Source organism: Camelus dromedarius, chromosome 7 (genome assembly GCF_036321535.1).
Source record: "Camelus dromedarius isolate mCamDro1 chromosome 7, mCamDro1.pat, whole genome shotgun sequence".
Lineage (NCBI taxonomy): Eukaryota > Metazoa > Chordata > Mammalia > Artiodactyla > Camelidae > Camelus > Camelus dromedarius.
Genome location: NC_087442.1, coordinates 79,538,984 through 79,559,483, shown reverse-complemented (window position 1 = coordinate 79,559,483; position 20,500 = coordinate 79,538,984). Strand labels below are relative to the sequence as shown.

At 40.0% G+C, this 20,500-nt stretch overlaps 1 protein-coding gene across 3 annotated transcripts in view; it reads left to right on the top strand.

Annotated features, from left to right (window-relative positions):
• VPS41 (VPS41 subunit of HOPS complex) overlaps positions 1 to 20,500 on the top strand; it is a 178,132-nt gene that overhangs the window by 123,616 nt on the left and 34,016 nt on the right. For all 3 annotated transcript variants that reach the window (XM_031454650.2, XM_064487712.1, XM_031454652.2), the window contains 7 exons: positions 4,176 to 4,273; positions 9,120 to 9,249; positions 10,710 to 10,825; positions 12,091 to 12,147; positions 14,577 to 14,638; positions 16,057 to 16,138; positions 18,837 to 18,929. In XM_031454650.2, coding sequence (XP_031310510.1) covers positions 4,176 to 4,273; positions 9,120 to 9,249; positions 10,710 to 10,825; positions 12,091 to 12,147; positions 14,577 to 14,638; positions 16,057 to 16,138; positions 18,837 to 18,929 — 638 coding nt within the window. The remainder of the gene's footprint in view (positions 1 to 4,175; positions 4,274 to 9,119; positions 9,250 to 10,709; positions 10,826 to 12,090; positions 12,148 to 14,576; positions 14,639 to 16,056; positions 16,139 to 18,836; positions 18,930 to 20,500) is intronic.

The following is a 20,500-nucleotide window of genomic DNA, read 5'->3' as shown; positions in this document are numbered from 1 at the left end:
TTCAACTGGTTCACTGAAATTTTGAAATAGAAAGGCAATAATTATTTGAAGATACAGAGTCAGCTCATAAACTTTTACATAATTTGCGTATGTTCTTCAGAAGGATAAATATTACCATTCAGCATTTCTTACTTTAAATCTTTTCATTATTATCTGTTCATAAGAATATTCCTTAATACTTTTCATGGGCATTCTGACACCAGTCTCCAACCAGCCCTTCATGGATTCAGCATTGGAAGAAATAAACGGCATCATAGATTTTAAAACAATCTTGTTGCATTAGAAAGTAGTAATGGAAAAACAGCTGCACCGTTCATTCTGAAATGCCTTTTGAAGTACCATCAGTTACAATGTGTCAATTTCTGGTGTACAGCACAATGTCCCAGTCATGCATATACATACATACATATATTCATTTTCATATTCTTTTTCATTAAAGGTTATTACAAGATATTGAATACAGTTCCCTGTGCTATACAGAAGAAACTTGGGGTTTAAAATCTAATTTTATATGTAGTGGCTGATATTTACAAATCTCAAACTCCCAAATTTATTCCTTTCCACCCCCTTTCCCTCAGTAACCGTAAGATTGTTTACTATGTCTGCAAGTCTGTTTCTGTTTTGTAGGTGAGTTCATAGTGTCCTCTTTTTTTCTTTCTTTTTTTTTTTTTTTTTTTTAGATTCCACATGTGAGTATTATCATATGGTATTTTTCTTCCTCTTTCTGTCTTCTCTTAGAATGACGATCTCTAGTTCCATCCATGTTGCTGCAAATGGCATTAGTCTGTTCTTTCTTATGGCTGATTAGTAAAATGCCTTTTTTAAATGCAGAATAACTGTAGACATTTCCCTAAACTAGGAACTCACATTAGGGAGTGAGTCCTTTCTTCACCTGACATCATTTCTGATAGGTATTAATGGAGATGAATTTCTAAATGGTAGAATATTCAGAGGTAAGAGAAACAGTCATTATTTCAGAACTCTTAATCTGTGACTCATACTGGGTATGACTACAATTGCAATTCTGTTTCCTGTAAGAAGATTTCTGTTGATATTAAGTCATTTCAATAAAATGAAAAGAATTATTTAATTGCAACTTTATCTGAATGTTGATACCTTGCTTAACTGTGCCTCTGAAAGTCTTGACAGGGCTATTTTTATATATCACATCTTTTCTTCATAAAAAGCTTTTTTTGTTGTTTGTAGCTTAATCACTTCATGTAATTTCTACCTAAATTATTACTAATTTTCAGTTAGGAAAGTGCTAGGATTTAATACTTAACCAAAAAGCATCTATTACAGGATGTGGAATTGAGGAGAAAATAGATACATACTTCTGCACATCTTTGTTTTCTTTAACACGTTAGGTTTTCTATCACGTTACTAATTAAAGAATGGAAATTTTTCTGTTGTTAATGCAAGCTGTTGAGGACAGAAATTGGGGTGTAGAGGAGGAAAGATTTGCGAAGAATTATTTTCTAGCTTCTCTGTTCTGTATCGCTCATTCATGTAAACCAAGGCTTTGATGTGTATTTGGTTACCTTTAGGGGGTGACTGTCTGACGCTCCTTGTCAGTGAGCCTAGGCAGCTCACTGGCATCCCAAACGGGGAAAGCACGTCCTTCCCCCACTGCTTTTTGCGCGATGCTCTCCCTTGGGTGCCTGTTGTGGACAAACACACCAAAGCCTCATGTGAATCCCGTGAAACAGACCCTGGCTTCCCTGACTGATTGTTCTTCATTCACGTTGCTGGTAAGGGAACTGTACGTGTAGCATTTCAATGATGGAATGTGATTTAGTAAAACAGAACTCAAGTCCATCTCTACCAGAGTTTAAGCAATCCCAGGAGTGATGGATGAGTGGATACGCAAAGTGTGGTCCATTCATACAATGGAATATTGTTCATCCTTAAAAGGAAAGAAATTCTGTAATACACTAAACATGTGTGAGCCTTGAGGATATTATGTTCAGTGACATAAACGAATCACAAAAGACAAATATGGTGTGATTCTACCTACATGAGGTATTTAGTCAAAAATCTTAAAGTTGAAGTGGAGTGGTGATAGGGGCTGGGGGGAGGGAGTATGAGGAGAATTTTTAATATTTTTAGTAAGTTTAATAAATTTTTAATTTTAATTTTAATAAATTTAATAAATTTTTCAGTTTTACAAGATGAAAAGAGAATGGGTTTGGGTTGTGATGGTTGCACAACAATGTGAATGTATTTAATACCACTTAAAAATGGTTAGGATGATAAATTCTTTGTATGTGTATCTTACTACAATTAAAAAATGGTTTTTAGAAGTATATTAAAAGGCACAATAAAACTGTATATATCCATTTTTTTTTTTTTTTGAAAGTGCTCATTTCTGAGCATGTGGTTGTGGTGGAAATAGTTCTCTACTCATGTGATTCCTGTGAACATATATCATGTCACCAGTTTACCGAAACTGTTCTTCAGTGCTTGAGTGAGGAGTTCAGGCTGAGCAGAGGTTCAGGAGAAAGTGTCAGTGTCGCTTTCTGAACTTCCATCCTGTGGTCCTGCCCAGAGCACCTTGGCCACCTGTGCCATCCAACCAGGGGCAAGGCTTAAGAAATACTACCCTTTTTAACATTTAGGTTATTGCCTGTTTAGCATCCTTTTGATTATCCTCAGTGTCATCTTGGTGTGAAAAGTAAGTTTTAAAAACAGTTGTATAAAGAGCAGCCGTTAAAGATAGGCAGAGTTAGGTAACACTAAGTGATCTGCAAGGAGAAGGAGAGGAGGAGGAATTAAAATTCATTCCCCCCTCATTTCATCCATGTTAGGGGTTTTCTTTCTACTCTGATTCCTTTATTTTGTAGATGGGAAAAGTTATACCCAGAGAAATCGAAATGAATGGTTCAATGTTCAGTTTAATTGCAGTTATAACCCAGATTTCCTGACTCCACATTCAGCATTGTTTGTAATGTGCTATACTGACTTCCCCTGGTTTGGAAAAGATGGTCATTGTATGGTAAAAGTTAACTAAACCTTAAGCTGATACCACAGAACGGTGGAGAAGAACTGAATCAAGAAACTCTTAGAAAATGTGGTGGGTCCAAATGAGAGTTTACTCCCAAATGAATCTGTAAGTGCCATGTATGATTGCTGGAAGAGTCTTTTCCCGGCACCACTACTGTATCAGTTAGCTTTGCTGCATAACAAACCACCCCAAAACTTAGCTGCTTAAAACAACAGTCACTTATTTAAAATATTTTACAACAGCTAATCATCAGAATTATACTATAGCAATGTTTTTTCTTCTACCATTGAGCCTTCTATAAGATCTTTGCGGTCCATTGTAATTAAATGTATATATGTCTTAAGTGATGCAATAGTTCTTCTAAGCTTTAATGACTATCTTTAATAAGGAAAGAGAAGTTTCTTATTTACTTTGACCTGCATTTCACTTAAGAAATAACAGTGTTTCGTCATAATGTAATCTGTACTTACACACTTTTTTTTTTACTTTAGATAAAATATTAAAATACTTAGATAAAATGTCTTTGGAGAAAATGTTTATTAAATGTTACAACAAAAGGAATAATAATAGTTTCATAATTACAAATAGCATTCTTTGCGACCATCATACCACCATAATGTCCTAATTGTGAAAAACTTTGTTTATTTAAAATATTTAATTTTTAAAAATGTAAAATTATTATCATTACTAATGAGTATTTGCGTTGGGCTTTTTGGATTTCGGAGTGTCTTCGTGGGATTTAACAATGTCATTTTTAAACTAGGTCGTATCACTCCTGACCATTCATGCTACTGCTATTGTCAAGTTTGCTTTTTGTTCGTAATAGAAAATGTTAAAATATTTTATTTATTATTGTGTTATTTTATTTTGGTGGTGGGAAGGTAATTAGGTTTGTTTATTTTTAGAGGAGGGACTGGGGATTGAACACAGGACCTCACGCATGCTGAGCCTGTGCTCTCCCACTTGAGCTCTACCCTATGCCCTGTAATAGAAATTTTCCAGTGTAAGTTCCCAGATACTCTTTTCCAGCACTGATTGTTGTCAAGAACGTATGTTTATCTTTGTGTTAGATTTCTAAAATGAGTCTGCCCAGCATACGCAGTCAGTGTGTCCTGTGTGTGCTGCTTTCTGCTGCTCTTAATGGTGAATCTTCTGTCCCTTTTGTTTGCAGCGTCTCAGTTTGAAACTGAATTCCACGTCAGCGGACTGGCACCTCTCTGCGATCAGCTCGTTGTGCTTTCCTACGTAAAGGAGGTTTCAGAGAAAACGGTAATTTTTCCCACCGCACATACAGTGGGAGGTGTGGATTCATTTGTAGCCTTTTACCCAGGTCAGGTTGCCCATGAAAAGACTCAGCTACAGTCTGAGCAGAACTTCCTGATCTATAAAACAAGGTCGGCAGAGATTGCTTTGCAGCCCTGACATACTTATCTTTCAGAAGCTCCACTCATTGGCTGCTTTTGTACCTTCCACTGAGCAAAGGGGAGTCTTTTTTTCCCCCTCTTTTTGTTTCCATCTCTCTTGGTATTTCAGTCAAAAGAAATGAAGGATTCCTCTTGCTGAAAGGCGAAGAAACCGAGCTGACTCTGTGCATTAGCAGAAATGACAGCAGTGGAGTTGATCTGCTGTCACAGCAGGGGTCCCTGTGGTCAGAGTGAATTACAGAGGGCAGCCCATTATTTCCTGTGGTCCAGACATACCTGTTTACTTCCCAGCTGCTCAGTGATTCTGTGTAGCCTGATTCTTGCTTTGAAAGAGATCGTTGCTAAGTCTCACTTACCCACGCAGATGATGGTATGAAACGTGTGGCTCATAGGAAGCAGGGGAGAATTGGAATTTCATTATGCGTGACTGTGGAATGAAGCCTGTTTTACGGGCCGGTGCGGGGGGCCTGCATACTCAGTCTTCCTTGGAAGCCTCGGTCAGCCCCACTCCCAGCTTATCTTTACTGTCGGAGTCCAGGGGTCCTGCCAGGAAAGGGTTTGGGGTGGCTTCAAGGCGTAAACAAGGAGAGCTTTTTGTAAAGGATTTTCTTTGGGATGCTGTGTACAAAAGAAATGCAATTGATCGTCTTACCCTTTATAGTAAGTAGCTTCTCCTTGTCTGTATCCTCTCCTTCTTTTACCCCCTTCTTTTCAAGTGGCAAGGAATAAAATGGGGAGAAAAAGCCAGGGAGTCCCAGTTTTGAGGAGGTAGCTGCTCTCCAGCATTGCTCTGAGCGAGCACTTGCATCAGGAAGCCATCGCTATAGTAACCTGGAGCTCTGGGTGCCCATGTTGCTAGGCAATGGGATGCTGTAGACATAAGTGAACACTCCAACCTGCTAAAATCAATAGGGCTGGCTTCTAGCCCTGTTGCAGGACATCAGTTTATTATTATTTTATTTATTTTTTTTGAAAATAAAGGCAAGCAGTGGCTCCCGAGGGAGTAAATACAATGCTTTTTGATGAGGAATGTGGAGGGGATTGAGAATGTGATTGAAAGACGGAAGGAAAGAAGCAGCGAAATGAAAAAGGGAACGCCTAATAAGCAATTGACCAGCAAGAGAATGAATGAAAGGAAACCTTTGTTAATAAAAGAGAGTATTGCAAAGGAGCGCACACCAAGAAAGGCCAACCTTATAGGGCAAATCAGAAAATGGAATTTTTTCCGAGGAAGACGTGAGAGTCTTGAAGGTGACTTAAAAGTGCATGTGTCGGGGGAGAGGGTACATAGCTCAGTGGTACAGAGCATGCTTAGCTTGCACGAGGTCCTGGGTTCAATCCCCAGTACCTCCATTAAAATAAAAAAAAATTAGAAGAAGGCTATCAGAATGTCTGAAAAAATGCATGTGCCAGCGTATGTAACTATTCATTTTCTGTAACACTATAAAGTACAGCTGAAATCCTTAAATACAGAATGAACTGGTAAAACTAAGACAGAAGGAATAAAGAAGCAAGCTTGGGGTCAGCCATGTCCCCCTTCTTTCTTTTTTTTTTTTTTTTTTGTATCAAAAAGACAGTTTACATAAACAAAATTCATTTTTTATCAGTCATAATGTTATCCCCCGGCACATGGCCCCCATTATCCCTTTTCCGTACGTGCACGTTTCCTCACGGTTGCAGCCACAGTTACAAGCTCTCCTGCGTTGCCGTGTTTTTAGGCGCATCTTCCATTCTCTCTCCCTCTGCCTGTACAGCCGCCCATCCTCGCATAGAGTGGTTGTGAGCTACTTCATCTGGTTGATAGAACCGAACTGATGAGCCCGTTCCCCTAACGTTTTGTTTTCCCTTCGTTCGTCACTAAAGCGTGTGTGTTACGAGCTGCACTGAGGGTTGAGGAGCAGAGACCAACAGGACCAAATTCCTGCTCCTGGGAGGTTCACACAGAGGCAGGGCTGTCTGCCCAGCGAGCAAAAGTCGTAAATACTGAGCCGACTCACACTGCTGGTGGAGCTCTTACACATATGAGGGAGCTCGTTATATTGGTCTGGCGAGGTGGTTTTCTTTTAACGTTATTTGGTTCAATTTTTTTTTCTATTTTGCTATTCTAATTTTGCTAATTTTTGTCATTGTTACAGCAGTCGATTTTTTAAATGTTCAAATCTTCCAGTTTTTTTTTTTTTCCTCTCTTTATTATCATTGTTTTCAGATTGAGACAGTTCTCATTTCTCCATAGTTGCTCTTTTGGAATGTTTTCAATTTATGAGATGCAAAGCTAACGTAACTGTCTCTCCTTTAACCTAACAAAATCGATCAAAGGAATCTTTGAAGCCTACTGTTCTGCTGAGGGACTTTGGAGAGTAGGGGACAGTTCTGGACGTCTTTCTTTCTGTTCCTTTCATCTGTGTTTTCTGCACCAGTGTTACGCTGCTTTAGGTTTGTTGCTTTGGAAAAGGGTCGAGTGTATGTTTCATGTGCTCAAGAAACATGAGCTCTAAGCTAAAACAAATTTTATTTCCAATCCATAGTCCCACTTTTCCCACAAACTCCTGGCTCACCGTTTACTTACGTAACTTTGACCTTCGTAAACTCCCTGATCTTTAATTCCCTTCATCTGCAAAATTGGGAACAACAATACTTACTGAGGGGTGGTTTAAGGACTCAGAATGATGTGTGTACAATCACCTGCTAGGTTGGTGGAACTGTCCTAGGCCCTCAGCAAAGCATCTTGTCTTGATCTAGAAATGCATTGTCCAGAGCTGTATTCACTAACCATGTGTGACTGTCTAAATTTACATTAATGAAAATCAAATAAAATTTAAAATTCAGTTTCTCAGTCAAACAGTAGTCACGTCTCAGGTGTTCGGTAGCCACCTGTGACTCACGTCTGTCACGCTGGGCAGTGCAGACAGAGACCATCCCCATCGTCTCTGGCTGTTCGGCGTTACCAGTGGAATTACTAGTAGCGGCAGTGGTCTGGGGAACGGAGCAGGCTGTGATGTAATTCTGACTCCCACACTTGTAGGAAGATGTAGCAGAGGTGTCTAGGGATGTAGCAGCCGCTCCTTGGAGCTGAAAGGGCTACGGTGACGCGCTGCTGGCCTGGCGCAGAGGCGCCTGCCCAGGGCGTCTCTCTTACATACGTGTGATTGACTTTTTTTTTTTTTTTTTTTAATCTATTTTTTTTATTTTCTTCCTGATCTTTATTATGTCTGTCCTGCCAACTTTAGGTTTTGTCTGTTCTTTTTCTAATTCTTTTAGGTTGTATGTTAGGTTGTCTATTTGAGATTGTTCTTGTTTTTTGAGGAAGGTCTGTATTGCTGTGGATTTCCCTCTTAGACTGCTTCTGCTGGACCTCGTAGATTTTGTGTGATTTTGTGTTTTCATTGTCATTTGTCTCAAGATATTTTTTTAATTTCTTCTTTGATTTCATCATTGACCCACTGGGGGTTTTTATAGCATGTTTAGTCTCCTTGCTTTTGTGTTTTCTTCATTTTTCTTTCTGTGGTTGATTTCTAGTTTCATACCATTGTGGTCAGAAAAGATGCTTGCAATAGTTTCTATCCTTTTAAATTTGTTGAGGCTTATTTTGTGTTCAAGTATGTGGTCTATCCTAGAGAATGTTCCACAGGCACTTGAAAAGAATGTAAATTCTGGGTTTTTTGGAAGTAATGTCCTGAAAATATCAGTGAAGTCTAACTGTTCTGTTGTGTTATTTAGTATCTCATTGCCTTACTGATTTTCTGTCTGTAAAAGGGAACCCTCCTACACTGTTGGTGGGAATATAGTTTGGTGCAGCCATTATGAAAAATAGTATGGAGATTCCTTAAAAAACTAAAATTAGACTTACCATATGATCCAGCATTCCCACTCCTGAGCATATATCCAGAGGAAACTCTAATTCAAAAAGATACGTGCACTCCAATGTTCATAACAGCACTGCTTTACAAAAGCCAAGACAAGGAAACAGCCTAAATGTCCATCAACAGATGACTGGATACACATAAATACATAGACACACACATAGACACAATGCAATACTACTTAGTCATAGCAAAGAATAAAATAATGCCATTTGCAGCAACATGGTTGGACCTGGAAATTGTCATACTAAAGTGAAATAAGCCAGAAAGAGAAAGAAGAATACCATATGATATCACTTACATGTGGAATCTTAAGTTCATCTGTGTCTTTTTTTTTTTTTTTTTTAATTTACAAAATAGAAACAGACTCACAGACATAGAAAACAAACTTATGGTTACTGGTGGGGAAAAGGGGGATCGAGGGATAAGTTGGGAGTTTGGGATTTGCAGATACTAACTACTGTATACAAAATAGATAAGCAACAAGGTCCTACTGTACAGCATAGGGAAATATATTCAATACCTTATAATGACCTTTAATGAAAAAGAATATGAAAAGGTATGTATATTTTATATATATATAATATATATATGTGTGTATGAATTACTATGCTGTACATCAGAAATTCACATTGTAAACCAACTATACTTCAATTAAAAACAAAAAAAGGTCAAAATAAACCACTGCTGTGAAGCCATCCACGACAGGTGGTTAGAAGGATTTACAAACTTACAAAACCAAAGCGTTTAATCATGGCTAACTAGAATTAATTTGTATCATTTATAGAAATGTAATTAAAACAAGCCTTTTCCCTCTCTTTCCCCAACCAGGAAAGAGAATACTGCGCCAGGCCCAGACTGGATATTATCCAGCCACTTCCCGAGACGTGTGAAGAGATCTCTTCTGATGCTCTGACAGTGAGAGGCTTTCAGGAGAATGAATGCAGAGATTATCACTTAGGTGAGAGTGATCAGGGACCTGACTTGCATTATTTCTTACGTTTCCTCCCCTCCGCTCAAGCAGCACAACCAGGAGCGTAAACTGAGTTGCTGAAAGGCTCTTCGAGACTCTCTGGGCAAGCCTGATATGTTGAAAATGACGAGGGCATCAAGGCCCAGAGACGCCACAGAACTTGCTTGGGTTCCCACAGCTGGAGGGAGGGGTGGAGATGGGGCCAGGACCGAGGTGAGGGGGCTGTGTGGTCTACTGTCCTAACTGTTTAATGTGACCCCTGACTTACGCTGATGTCAGGCAGCCTGATTCTGTGGTCACCACATCACTCCCAACTTGATGTCCCTAGAAAGTGTACTCTGGGATGACAGAAACGTGGGCTTCCTGTTTGTGACCAGATACTCAGAGCTTGGAAAAGTGCTTGGTACATAACTAGTTCACTAAGTATTTGTTGAGTAGATGAATGAATAGTTAGTCATCACTCAGAAAAAAAGGGGAGAACCATTGCTATATAGACATACCAGGGGCATCTGTGTTTGGGTGTCATCATACCCTTGAAAAATATATTGATGAAAATAAAACAGAATTTCCTTTCTGCTTTAAAAACAATTGACATGTTTCGAGAATATTTTCCGTTCTCATTTTGTCAAAAGAAGTGAAGAAATATTCTACATCTGTTTGAGCAGTTTTATATGAAGTCCTTTATCAGCTGAGAAATGTGAGTGGGTATTCTGGACTTACCAAAAAGCAAATGTGATTCACCAGTGAAAGCAGCCAGTCGGGGTGTTTTGCTCAGAGCAAACTCTGCTACACCCTTGGAAACCCTTCAGAACAGGGCTTATAATTGAATTCTGCAGGAAGCCCTTACGATCAGCATTGTGTACAACATGCTGAGATGACAGATGATGTCCCCAGGGCTTGGGGCGTCTGTCATTTATGCTTTAGATGGCCTTGACCTTGATGAGGAGGAAACATTTATCGCCGACTGTGGGGTGTAATTGTTCTGTAAAAATAGAACAGCACTGTAAATGGCCATAGATAAAGTTTATATACAGTAGATGAATTATATGCAGTAGACACGGAGAATTTGTGCACGATCTTTCAGCTGAGGTCAGAATGTTAATGTATGAAACACAGAATGTTTAAGCCTACCTGATTTTTTTTTTAAGTTTTTTGGTGTTTTTCTCCCTTTTTTCCTTCTCATCTTCTCTGTCTCCCTTTCTCTTTCCCTTCCTTTTCTCTTTCAAATAATTTTACATGCAAATGTTTTTTTAAGCGCTGGACTATAGCCTGTCATTCTCTACCCTGTCTCTCTCTCCTCCCTCCAGACACAGGCAAACACACTTGTTCTAAAGGGAGGAGAGTCTTCTGTTCCCTCTTAAGTTGAGCATCCTAACCAGGTCCCCCAAAACCACTGCTGAGCTTTTTACTGTTGAGTCACAAGTTGCTCTCTCCTCCCTCGTCTCTAGAGTACTCAGAAGGGGAGTCACTCTTCTACATCGTGAGCCCAAGAGATGTCGTCGTAGCCAAGGAGCGGGACCAAGACGACCACATCGACTGGCTCCTTGAAAAGAAGAAATACGAAGTAGTTTTGCTCGTACTTTCTTTAAAGTATTGACATGTCCATAACATAGAGAAGATAAAAAGGGTTTTGTAATAAATCTTTCTTGTAGGTAAATTAGAATGTTCTAAGCTAATAGTATGTAGGAGGCTAACAACTTTCCAACACTCTTTGCAGAAATTAGGGGGGAAAGGATTCCAAGGAGTTTGTTTGACTTTACTGTTCAACGGAAGAGGAGTTGTTGATGGAGGAAGGAGGTGGGTTAGGTCCAGACAATAGCCATGTTTATTCGGTGGTTCTTCAAGGAAAATAAAATAGAGTTAATATTTCAGAATCATCTCTTTGGATATTTTAGTGAAATCATTTATTTGTGCTTATTTCACGTGTAAAAGTAAAGCTGTCACTTTATACTCGTTCAGGATGGTTTGAACTACCTGCTCTGGTAGAATGATATCGATTTCGTTAAGTCTTGGTTCAGACGAATTTGAGTAGATAATGTCCCATCATGGCTTTTTTTAAAAAAGCAGAGCATTGCTTAACTTCAACAGCTACAAAGTCATTATTGTGTTGGTTTAGTTAGAGAAACTATCTGGCTAGTCTTAAATGCTAATCAGCCCAAAACAAACAAACAAAAAATAGTCCATTTATGTGGTGCTTTAAGTGTAAACACCAGGCATTGATACCAAGTTCATACCCCAGTTATTATTATTGCTTTAGGTCCAGTAGCTTCTGAAAGAAATAATTTTGTGTTTCAAACATTTGTGTTAGAGTAATAACTGTAAACTTACCAAAATAAAAAGAAAATTAGAGCTTTTTAAAATCTTACTGTAGATACACCTAAATGTATACATGTAGTTTACTTTTTATGTTTGATCAAGGCAAAGCACCCCTTTGTTAATATATACCATACAGATTTAGAATGGCAGATGGATTTTTGTTTGTTTGTTTGTTTGAACCGAGGAGATTTTGTTCTATTTTGATTTGTGTCTGAAATGCGATTCCAATATCCTAATGTGGAAATGAATTCAAATGGAAATAAGAGAAGTCTTCATTTTGGTTGACTGCTTTTGTTTGAGTTTGAATTCAGTGAGGTTCACTCAACCATAACATTAAAAATTCCTGTGCTTGAAGTAAAAGCCATGGGAAAATGGGGTTTTATTTATGTAAGCTCAGAACTTTCAAACATAATAAATACAGTGTTTATAACCTCAGTATCTTTCTCTCCCACTCCCTCTCATTTTCCCTCCCTCCTCTTCTGTTACTTTTATGATGCTTATACATAAATACAGGAAGCTCTGATGGCAGCTGAAATTAGCCAGAAGAACATTAAAAGACATAAGATTCTGGTAAGTGTGTAATTTTATTATTTGAAACATAACTTTACCTTTCAATAAGTTATCGTGAGACTGAAAGGAATTTGAAAAGAACAGATTCTTCCTACTTTCGGAGAATTTATTTCAAACTAATTCTCTAACCTGTGAGGTCAAAATATTTCATTGTCTTGAATCAGTTTCTGCTTGTAAATTGGAAATTTCGGTAATTTGGAAACTGGATTTGTGAAGGACACTTTCAGTACAAAGTTTTCCAGTTACGTTTCTTTAAATCATGGGTAGAATCACATTATCCTGAAACTTATCAAAAGAGTGGTTTCATAAAACTAGATTGCTTCCGTGAATCCGTAATAACGACCCAGCTGACTCTGTTACGGATGCTAATCTAGGACATCGAATACATTTCTATTACATTTTGGACTCTGGAAAAATTTAGTGAGTGGAAGCCCATTTCTTTGCTAACTGTAACAGTGAATGTGCAGATGGACAGCAGAAAAGAAACTTTATCCTCTGAGCATGAAGGGTCCTTAGAGATCATTTAGCCCAGGACCCTGGTTTACAGATGAAAAATGGAAGCCTAGTCCGTTACGGCTGTTCAGGTTTCAGCACAAATCCCTTCTGCCTACACTTTCCCCACCTAGGTAGACCTTTCTTTAAAATTCCTCAGAAAAGCCTCATTCCCAAAGAGTATGTAAGTGAAATCACCCAGGAACTGAAAGGAAGAGAAAGAGAGAGAGAACTAGAGCATCTTGTGGGTTTTTTTTTAATTATTCATTCAAAATTGCAGAGAATAAGGAAGGATTCTCTAGAAACGGAGTACAAGGCATTCCAACCAGTAGAAAAGTATGGTTGAAGCAAGCAGGTCGGGAGTAACGAGAGGCTGAGCCAGTCAGTTGTGCGTTGGGTTTGGTGATAGGAAACTGATGAGTGCATTTTCCGTATATGTTTTATTTATTCTTAACATGCTTGATGGAGTCAAAGTGAATAGGGGATGATGAGGTCAAGTTGAATATAGACTGTTAGGCTAGCTGTGATGTGGAAAGGAGGAAGACTGTGGCCGGGGACCGTGACATCGTGGGAGGACTGTGGGTTATGGTGGGTGTTTTGTGTAAGAGAGAGACTTAACGTGCTCATGCTAAGAGAAAAGAGATAAAGTCAGGTGGAGGTTAATGGAGCACAGAGAAAGAGGATGCATGGGCAAGTAAGCTCCACAGTGGGGAGGGGCATGGACCTGGGGAGAAGGGTCGGAGAAACTGACTTCTGCACACAAAGCATCACTTCTCTGAACCTGGACAGAAAGACTCACCATAGATCCTGTGCTATGCGATCTGTTTTCAGAGAAATAAAGTTAAGCACCGTTTCTTCACTCCATAGCTCCAGTAGATTTGAAATATGATTTCCTACAGAATAGTTTCTTTCTTAGCGTAAAGAAGCCTGATAAGCTAAGAACGATGAGTATTTCCCTTGGGGGAGGGTGTAGCTCAGTGGTAGAGCACGTGCTTAGCATGCACGAGGTCCAGGGTTCAATCCCCAGCACCTCCATTTAAAAAAAAGAAAATTAAAAAAAAAATTCTTTTAGAAAGAGTATTTCCCTTTACTCTTGAAATGGGCACATCCTATGTGTTAATTATGCCTAGACTTTTTTCTCCTAGGACAAGGCAGGCAGAGAGAGAAATGGGTTCCTACATGTCTGCCATCCAGGAAGAAGTTCCACAGAAATTTCTTTGCGCATAAAGTAGAACTTGAAGTCCAAGTTTTGTTCTGTACACTGAGTTTAAGCTTCTCATGAAAACGCTTTCAAGTGAAATCACCTTTCATAAGAGCCAGGATCAAGCAGGAGGTCCCATGTCTCTGGTGACACAGACCGCCTTGAATCCTTTCAGAACCAAAGTAGGATAAGTGGATGGACACGGATACCGTGAAGCCACTCACTTCACTGCTTCGAGCCCCAGTTTCCTCACCTATAAACCCATGGGTTTGAACGACCTGTTTTTCAGAGCTCATTTTCACTTGAACGTTAGCTTTAATTTTTTAATATGTCCCTTTAATGTGATGTGCTGTCATTTCATTTTCCTTAACAGCCCACATTTTTTAGAGGAAAGCACAAGGTCCAATTTTATATCCGGTGACAACGTGAAATCGTTGGCTCATGCTTCCAGTAGCGGAGATTTCTTTTGTAGATGTTCTAGAAGAGGGCAGGTTAGGAGCCTTTCAAGTAGTAACTTTTTTGAAAATTGTGAACTCTGAAATGTGTGAAAATATAAGTACATTTAGAGATGCTCAAGAAAGACATGAGCATAATTACATAAAGCTAATAACTAAGGTGGATAAGCAGCTTTCAGGCAGCAGGGTTAATAAGACCCTCATGCTTGGCTCAGCAATTGAGACTCGGCTTTCCATTCATTCCAGTTAATTATGAAATACCATCATTTAATTTTCCCTAGGACATTGGCTTGGCGTATGTAAACCACCTGGTGGAGAAAGGAGAGTATGACGTAGCGGCACGGTAATCAAGACGTTTTCACAATCATTTGTTATTAGAATTAAGCCGTGTTAACAATAAAGATAGATCAGTCTCTGCAGCTGATGGACTTTTTTGTTACATCTTTCTAACAGTGTTTTTTTAATATTAATGGTTTTAACCACAGAACAGATTGATATGTTATTTACCCACCTACTGTGTCATTTTCATCAAATGCAAAATGTTTTTCTCATTATTTAATGAAAAAAGTGTCAAAAACACTGCGATCTTCCCCTTTTAATGAGCTAACAAATTAGCCTGCCAGTTTCAAGGGTGCTGGCAGAAGACGCGACACTCTGGGTCAGAGACACAGGACTGTCTGCGGCGGCGGCACTTGTGGCCCGGGTGCCAGCACTCCCCGCGCCTGATCCCACAGACCCGCTTCTCACAGCATGATGCGGGGAGCGCGGGGCGGCCCTGCACAGGCCGTGGGTTGTGTTACAGGAGAGGGGCCCTGAGCTTAGGGCGTCTGATTCTTTTATAATGGGACGTATGGCCGCCTGCCCTTGACTCTAGAGGAAGACGTTCTTTTTATTTTACTGGGCGGTAAACAAACCTGCCCTTTGCTCTGGAGGGAGACACCATCTGTGTCCTCTGCCCTCCGGAGCTGTTCACTCGACATCCTCGAAAGGCTAGTCCAGAATAAAGGCAGCCAGTGGATCTGCTCACAATTCGAGAAGAACTGTCTCCCAGCAAGAGAGTGGCAGTTAAGTGATCAGACCCCAGGCTCATGGCTTGCAGGGGTGTGTGGTGGACAGGAAACATAAACGGTGCACAGTGGTCGTGTGGGTCTGTGAGTGGCTCCCCCTCGAGCTGTGCAGCGTGGTCGGCAGGACCACATGGCAGCCCGGGAAGCTAGTCTTCATCTGCTTTTTATCTCTTGTTTTAGGGAAATGTGTTTCTTTGATGTGTAAATCAAGTAAGGTTGTATTCACACACAAATATTTCTCCAGATTATAGACTCTGGTAGGATTCTAATTTTCCGAAATCTGATTTTGTACTCTGTTATCTAAAACTGTTCAGGAAGTGGTTTAAATTGGCACTTTGGGGTATGATGACATTTCCTCAAGGCATTTCCCCTAGACTAGCAGTGCTCATCTGGCTAAGCAGGAAACTCAGAACAGGAAAATCATTGTGGACACCTCCTAACTGAGGTCTTCTCAAACGGATTCATCTTTATAAGTATTGTGTATTAATTTTCATGATTTCCATCAACTTTATATATGCAATTAAGGGAGTACTAGTAAATACCTTTAATGTTCATTGGCACTTGAGATGGAAATTTGTCAAAATTCTGGGAGAAGAGATTTATCTAAACCACTAGGGGAAATGTCTGCTTATTCTGTCTCTGTTTATTTTCTTTATTTATACTTTGTTTCTCCCTGGGATGTTTTTACTTCCAGCAAATGCCAGAAAATTCTTGGGAAAAATGCAGCGCTCTGGGAATACGAAGTTTATAAATTTAAAGAAATTGGACAGCTTAAGGTGAGCATAACTTTATTTTTAAGTCTTAAATTTTTATATGTAGTATATTAATATTGAAATGGAAATAAAATTAAGACAGTAGTAATCAGTTCTTTACTGGGATGCGAGTACTGTCCCAGCTGGAAAGAAAAATCGAACTTTTAGAAATTAGTTACAAAATAGAAATCTGGCTTGTATTTTATGTGTATAAAATATATGCATATATATTGCATGTATGATGTGCTGACTTTCTTATCTGCCCCCAGTTCTCTCTGTGATCAGATGAAGTTTTCATGTTCTTTTTAATGAATATAGAACAAAGATATAGTCTCATCCAGTAGATTATAAAGCACAAGGCTTTTTTCCAGATGTACTGGCAAATTCATGCATTTTCAAATATTTTACTTGCCAGAACACAGATGGAAAATTTTGACCAGGTCGCTCCAACAAATACTTTTGGTATTTCATTTTTTTTCCATCTTTCAACTTAGTGTACAATATCGACTAATCAGTAAGGTACTCCTATGTCTGCAGGTCTGTTTAAAATATTTTTTTTTGTAATCTTTTCAGTATTTGTGAGCCTTGTCAGTCCTGTCCTGGAGTTATGAACATGTTTGTAAAAATCCCAGTTACTCAGCTGGCCCGCCCTATGACTCCATTTGTGCTTGCTCCAAAAATGTTTCTCCCCCGGGAGACCCTCGGGGACACTTCCCTCCATGTTTACTGGGCTGACCTTGGACAATCTTACCCAGCCCTATGGCCATGTTTACCGCGATGGCTCTAGAACCCAGACCTCTATGTTGAATTCCTTATCTGTGTTGGAAGTGTGGGATGGCCATTTTCCCTTGTGTATGCTACTGATAATGATTACTCAAATCACCGTGGATCCATTTCCTTCCCAAGTTTGGTCCCGCCCCTCTGAGTCTATGTGTATGACTTCATAATCATACCCATTCCTTCCCTGCTTAATAGCTCAAAGCCACTGTCTTGATGAGATCATCGAACTCACCTCTTTACACTGTTTTATCTCCAGTGCTTTTTAGTTTTACTTTGGCAGTACCAACTGAGCCTCTCCTCCCCGCCAGGACCGCTGCCTCAGGTCCCGCCTGAGCTAGTGCACGGGCCTCCTGGTAGATCTGTGTTCAACCCTAACCCAGAGTTAGCTGTTTGAAAAATAAATATGCTCCTCTCATTTCCCTCCCACTCAGAGTATAAGATCCGAGTTCCTTTCATGACCCCACCTCAGCTTCCTCTCCAGCCTTATCTCCCTTCTGTGGCCCCGTCCCTCATCTTGGAGCCACTCTGACCTCCCTGCATGCAGAGTGAACATCCATGGCTCTGTGCCCTCGCTCCTGCTGTTCCCTCTGCCGGGGTGCCCTTCCCGTTCTCTCTTTGCCTGATAGACCAACCCCTGGCGTCTGTCATTTCTGCTTCAGTCCCCAGGATCCACCTCTCCTCGCCACAGCATCTCGTTAACCCTTCTGTGTGACACTGTTTAGAAATCTGCGTGTCTTCCCTCTGAGGCTGTGAGCCCCTGGGGGTAGTGCCTTGAGCTCTGGGTCCCCAGGACAGAGGGTGGTGATTGGTGACTCAGAGTCATTACAGTGTTGGAAACTCGACACTTAACACAGCACTGAAATAGCTGTGTTAATACACAAGCTGCATTTCCCCTCCACTTCAGACAATGGCTATGAGTTTTTAAAGGTTGACATGTTCCATTTTAAGGGGGAAAAAGAGATGCATAGATGACCTATAACTCCTTGATCACTTAAGTTGACTTTTATCGTCTGTAACATTCTCCCTCCTATTACTTAGATTTTCATTCATTCATCAAGGAAGACCAGAGAAAGTTTAACTTAACCAAGGCAATTTTTTATTCATTCATTCATACAATGTAGACACCTCATATAACTTTTTAGAATACATTGTAATATGTTACAAGAAACTAGTTTATTTGAATCTTTTCTCTTGATTATTAATTTTCCAAAGTACTTTGTTGCCTTAAATTTTTAAAGTAAATGTATACTTTTATCTTTTCTGAGTGTTTGGAGTAGAGTTTTGTTTTGCTACTTTTTCCCCCCCGTTTGTTTATCTTTGCTTTCACTTCTGTTGCCTTGGGAAACTGCCTTAGGAGAACATTGCTACGATTTATATGAGACGGCTTTGCCTATGTTTTCTTCTAGGAGGTTAATGGTGTCTTAAGTTTAAGTCTTTAAGCCATTTTGAGTTTATTTTTGTGTATGGTCTGAGGGAGTGTTCTAACTTCATTAATTTACATGCAGCTGTCCAGCTTTCCCAACACCACTTGCCAAAGAGGCTGTCTTCTCTCCATTGTATATTCTTGTCTCCTTTGTCAAAGATTAATTGACCATAGGTGTGTGGCTTTATTTCTGGGCTCTCTTCTGTTCCATTGATCCATATGTCTGTTTTTATGCCAATACCATGCTGTTTTGATTACTGTAGCTTTGTAGTGTTGTCTGAAGTCTGGGAGGTTTATTCCTCCAGCCTCTTTCTTTTTCTTCAGTATGGCTTTGGCAATTCTGGGTCTTCTGTGAGTCCATGTAAATTTTAGGATTATTTGTTCTAGTTCTGTGAAAACTCTCCTGGGTAATTTGACAGAGATCCCATTAAATCTGTAGATTGCTTTGGGTAGTGTGGCCATTTTAACTGTTTTGCTACTTCGCAAAGAAATTTGTTTTGTTTCCTTTTCCTACTTTAGGCTATCAGTCCTTATTTGCCAAGAGGGGATCCAGTTCTGAAACCACTCATCTATGAAATGATCTTACACGAATTTTTGGAAAGCGATTATGAGGTATGACGTTCTAGCATCATCCTATTTACTTGTTCCCAGTGGGAAAATGTTAAGAAATCTAGAAGTCATACAGTGGAGCAACTGGTTTCAAGGAAACAGCTTCACAGTTTGTACGCAGTAGGGGAAACTGGGGTAGATGCACTCTGATGTCAGCTAATGGTTATGTAGACATTATTAGTGAATATGTCTAATCAATGTACGTTTTGACGGACTCCTTAAAGCTGCCTCCTTGATAGAGCTGAAGGAAAAGGACCAGCTGCCATTTGGGGAATTTCGTAAATAGAATTGCAGCAGCCATTGATGGTTGTTACCCCGAAAGAATTCAGAACTTCCTAAAGCATGGGTCTCAGAACTAAGTTCACCAAAGGAGGATTAAAGAGAAATTAGGAGGCAGGAGTGGGGACGGGGATTGGAAGTGATCTGTTTGTTTATTGATTAAGGAGGAAGGTGGTACCTGAATTGCTCATCTGCCCTACAGTGTGTTTTGTTTTGTTTTTTAACATGCGTGCTCTAGTGTTATCCTCTCAACAGCACTATGAATAGTAGTACCCAATTTTACAGAGGAACTGACGGTTAAAGAAATTGAATAACTTGCCCAAGGCCATCCATTTAAAAAATAGTTCTGCGTAGATTTTAAATTTGGTGTTTATATGCACCCTAAATGGATTATAATTTTTAACATTATTCAGAAAATGTTCAGTGCCTCCTAGGCTCTAGGAGTATGCCAGGCACTCGGCACGCCAGCGTGGACAAAGTGATGCTCATTCAGCGACAGCTCTTCGTCTCAGTCACCCCCGGGCACGCAAACCAGCGGTTCTCAACAGGGGCGGATTCTGGCCCCACCCCGGGGGCCTCTGACAGTATCTGGGGGCACTTTTGATTGTTACAACTGAGGAATTGGCACTCCTGGCACTTAGTAGGTAGACGCCAGCAGGGATACTGCTGGACATCCTACAGGGCACAGGGCAGCCCCAATGCCGAAGAATTTTCTGTCCTCAAATGTCAACACTACTGAGGTTGAGAACCCCTAATATAAAAAGATAAGTTAGTGGGAGGGTATAGCTCGGTGGTAGAGAGCGTGCTTAGGGTGCGTAAGATCCTGGGTTCAATCCCTGGTACCTCCATTAAAAAAAATAAGTAAATAAATAAACCTAATTACCCCATACACACACACACACACGAAAGACAGAAAAAAGATGTTATTACATAATATGCTGGGAGCTCTAATAAAGCTGTCAAATGAAGTGTGGTAAAGACTCAGCCTCCTCCCACTTCTGACCAGAGGAAAAAATGAGATTTCCTGCAGGCAGGTTCTGGACGAGGGTGGGAAGCTGTTTTCCAGAGCCGTAACCGGTGCTGGAAAGATCCATAAACCAGGAGACTTCGGGCCGCGGGCTGCTGTTCTCCAGTTTCTGCCCAGCCTTCACAGCCTTTCATAAAAGGGGCAATGTCTTCAGCTCCTTATAAAGTTCAGGGGCCCAACCCAGTGATACGTTTTCATTTTTGGTGCCTCCTTTGTCTGTTGCAAGGTGTCGCTGCCTCTGTATATTCTGATGTTATGTTTTAAAAAT